The 2,385-nt window shown below is 32.7% G+C and overlaps 1 protein-coding gene across 1 annotated transcript in view; it reads left to right on the top strand.

The window, feature by feature from the left end:
- The window catches only part of DNAJC10 (DnaJ heat shock protein family (Hsp40) member C10), a 47,401-nt gene extending 46,526 nt beyond the window's left edge, over positions 1–875 (top strand). Inside the window, exon 23 of the mRNA XM_023514156.1 lies at positions 641–875. Within this exon, the coding sequence (XP_023369924.1) occupies positions 641–652 (12 nt within the window). The 3' untranslated portion in view covers positions 653–875. The remainder of the gene's footprint in view (positions 1–640) is intronic.
- Positions 876–2,385: the final 1,510 nt, after the last annotated feature.

Below are 2,385 nucleotides of genomic sequence, written 5' to 3'. Positions count from 1 at the left end.
GCAGCTTGATTTCTACTTTTTCAGTTTCAGTGAACAAGCATGTTTTTCCAATGTTTTGGCTATTATTAGTTTTCAAAGTACTTTAATAAAATTTTTAACTTTTATCTTAAATACTCAAAAAAAGAAACATTGGTCATAAACTAGAATATCATAACTGAAATTAAAGAGCATACCAAATATGAATATATAACATAAGTTGTCACCAAGGATTGGCCCCATAAAAAAATAAATAAATAAAAACCCTCATGCCTGTAATCTTAGCACTCTGGGAGGCCGAAGCGGGTGGATTGCTTGAGCTCACAGGTTCCAGACCAGCTTGAGCAAGAGCCAGACCCTGTCTCTACTAAAAATTAGCCCAAGAGTTGGAGTTGCTGTGAGCTATGCCACCATGGCACTGTACCCAGGGTAACAGCTTGAGACGCTGTCTCAAAAAAAAAAGACTCACAATACTTAGTAGCGTCTCCTATGGGCAGATAAGAACTAGGAAAGTATTCCTTTCTTTTCCGTTGTTACATTTAGGAACACTGTATTTCATGGGTGACCCATTAAATAACATTCAATATTGTTGAAAAAGTAAAATGTTGGTGAGTTTACATTTTACCTTATTTTTACATTACAAACTCATATTTCTTTATTATAGGATGAACTTTGATGTTGAAGATGAAGAAAAACTTAAAAAGAAACTCTGACAAGTGATATCAGAAGATAGTTTTTTAGAACATTACTACATTTGTGGTGGGAACAGATGAACGTTATCTTGGACTTGTAATTGTGCTACCAGAATCTGTACAGCATTGATGTAAAAGGTCTGCAAATTTCCTTTGTAAAGGGCCAGATCATAAAATATTTTCAGCTTTGCAGACCATATAGGGTTCTTTGTCATATTCCTTGTTGGTTTTTTTTTTTTTCCCCCTCCAATAAAACAACCCTTTAAGAAACAAAACCATTCTTAGCTCAGGGTCATATAAAAATAAGCCACAGGGCCGTAGATTGTGGACCCCCATAAATTATGTTCCGGCTAGTTCTCACCTGAGCCGCCTCTGCTCTTAACCACATAAATATCAAAGACTAATATAAAGTGCACTTTTTCACTTAAAGTTTTGTGGCTGTCCTAAAAAGAGGTAACTTGATTTCCATTCACCTGTTCTAAAAATGTTATCTCTGACCATATATTTTCAAAACAATGTACAAAATAAACATACCCCTTATGTCATATTTACATGAAAAGATTCATTTTGTTTTCTTTTTAAAGTTTGAAGAAATGCTTTAATTTTTCACAACTGAGAAATTATTTTTTTCAACAATAAAGGCACAAATCTTAGATAGCTGTATCATCCACAAAACTTGAGGAAAGAAAAATTATACTAACTAACTGGACATTGTAGAATATCCCAATATTTAGAGTTCTATATTTTAAAGACTTACATACTCCATTATTTTCTGAAATTGCTTTCATGAGATCTTTCCCACTGATAGTTGATTTTTGAGGTATATTTGTAATGTTTTCAAATACTTTTTAAATAGTTGTTTTTCATTCCTGTCCAGTCTATTCATTCATATAGGAAAATAATTTTACAAGTTTGTTTCACTGTAGCTTATGATGCTGTGGTTGTGCCAGTTACTAGTTCACTATCAGAGCTACCTTTTTCTGATAAATATTGGCATAATAACTGAAGTTATTTTTGTAAGAAAATCAAGTATATAAATCTGATTGGGATTTTAGTTTGCGTTTAGACTAAAAATTTTTTTTCTTGCATTTTAATAAAATTGCGAGTAATGTGTACAGAGTGTGTCAAATGATAAAAATCCCAATTTGTCAAAAGGTCAATGAATAAAAATATTTGAATTTTTACAAAAGCGTATTAGAATTGTGCTTTACTGTGTTTGAAAGTGTTTTTATCCGTAATAAATCCTCAATATTTCCAAATTGGGGTTATTTTATAATATATAGCATATATTAAGTATAATACTTTGTTCATTTTCAACTCTACTTTTCATATTCTCTCATTTTTCTCTAGTATATACTCTTAATTCTATCTTGTATTCTAATTAATATATGTGGGCACATATAAGCATTCACTACTTCTCACCTCAGTTTAACATCACCTTTTTTTTATATTTGGGATTGAAGGTACAAAGAATTAGGTTACACTGATTGCATTTGTTAGATAAAGTCTCTCTTATACTTGTGTCCCACCCCGAATAGGTGTGCCATACACCATGAACCCCATGCCCCCTCTCCTCCCCCTCCCTGCTACCTCATCCCCCATTCCCCAAAATGAAGGCAGTGAATGAGTGAATAGCTCATCCACTGCCTTCATATTAGAATTGAGTACATTAGAGTTTTGCTTCTCCATTCTTGTGATGCTTTACTAAGAGAAATGC

Source organism: Otolemur garnettii, unplaced genomic scaffold, assembly GCF_000181295.1.
Source record: "Otolemur garnettii isolate 467f Iridium unplaced genomic scaffold, OtoGar3 scaffold00048, whole genome shotgun sequence".
Classification (NCBI taxonomy): Eukaryota; Metazoa; Chordata; class Mammalia; order Primates; family Galagidae; genus Otolemur; species Otolemur garnettii.
The sequence above is the reverse complement of the archived record's forward strand: the minus strand, read 5'-3'. Positions and strand labels throughout refer to the sequence as shown.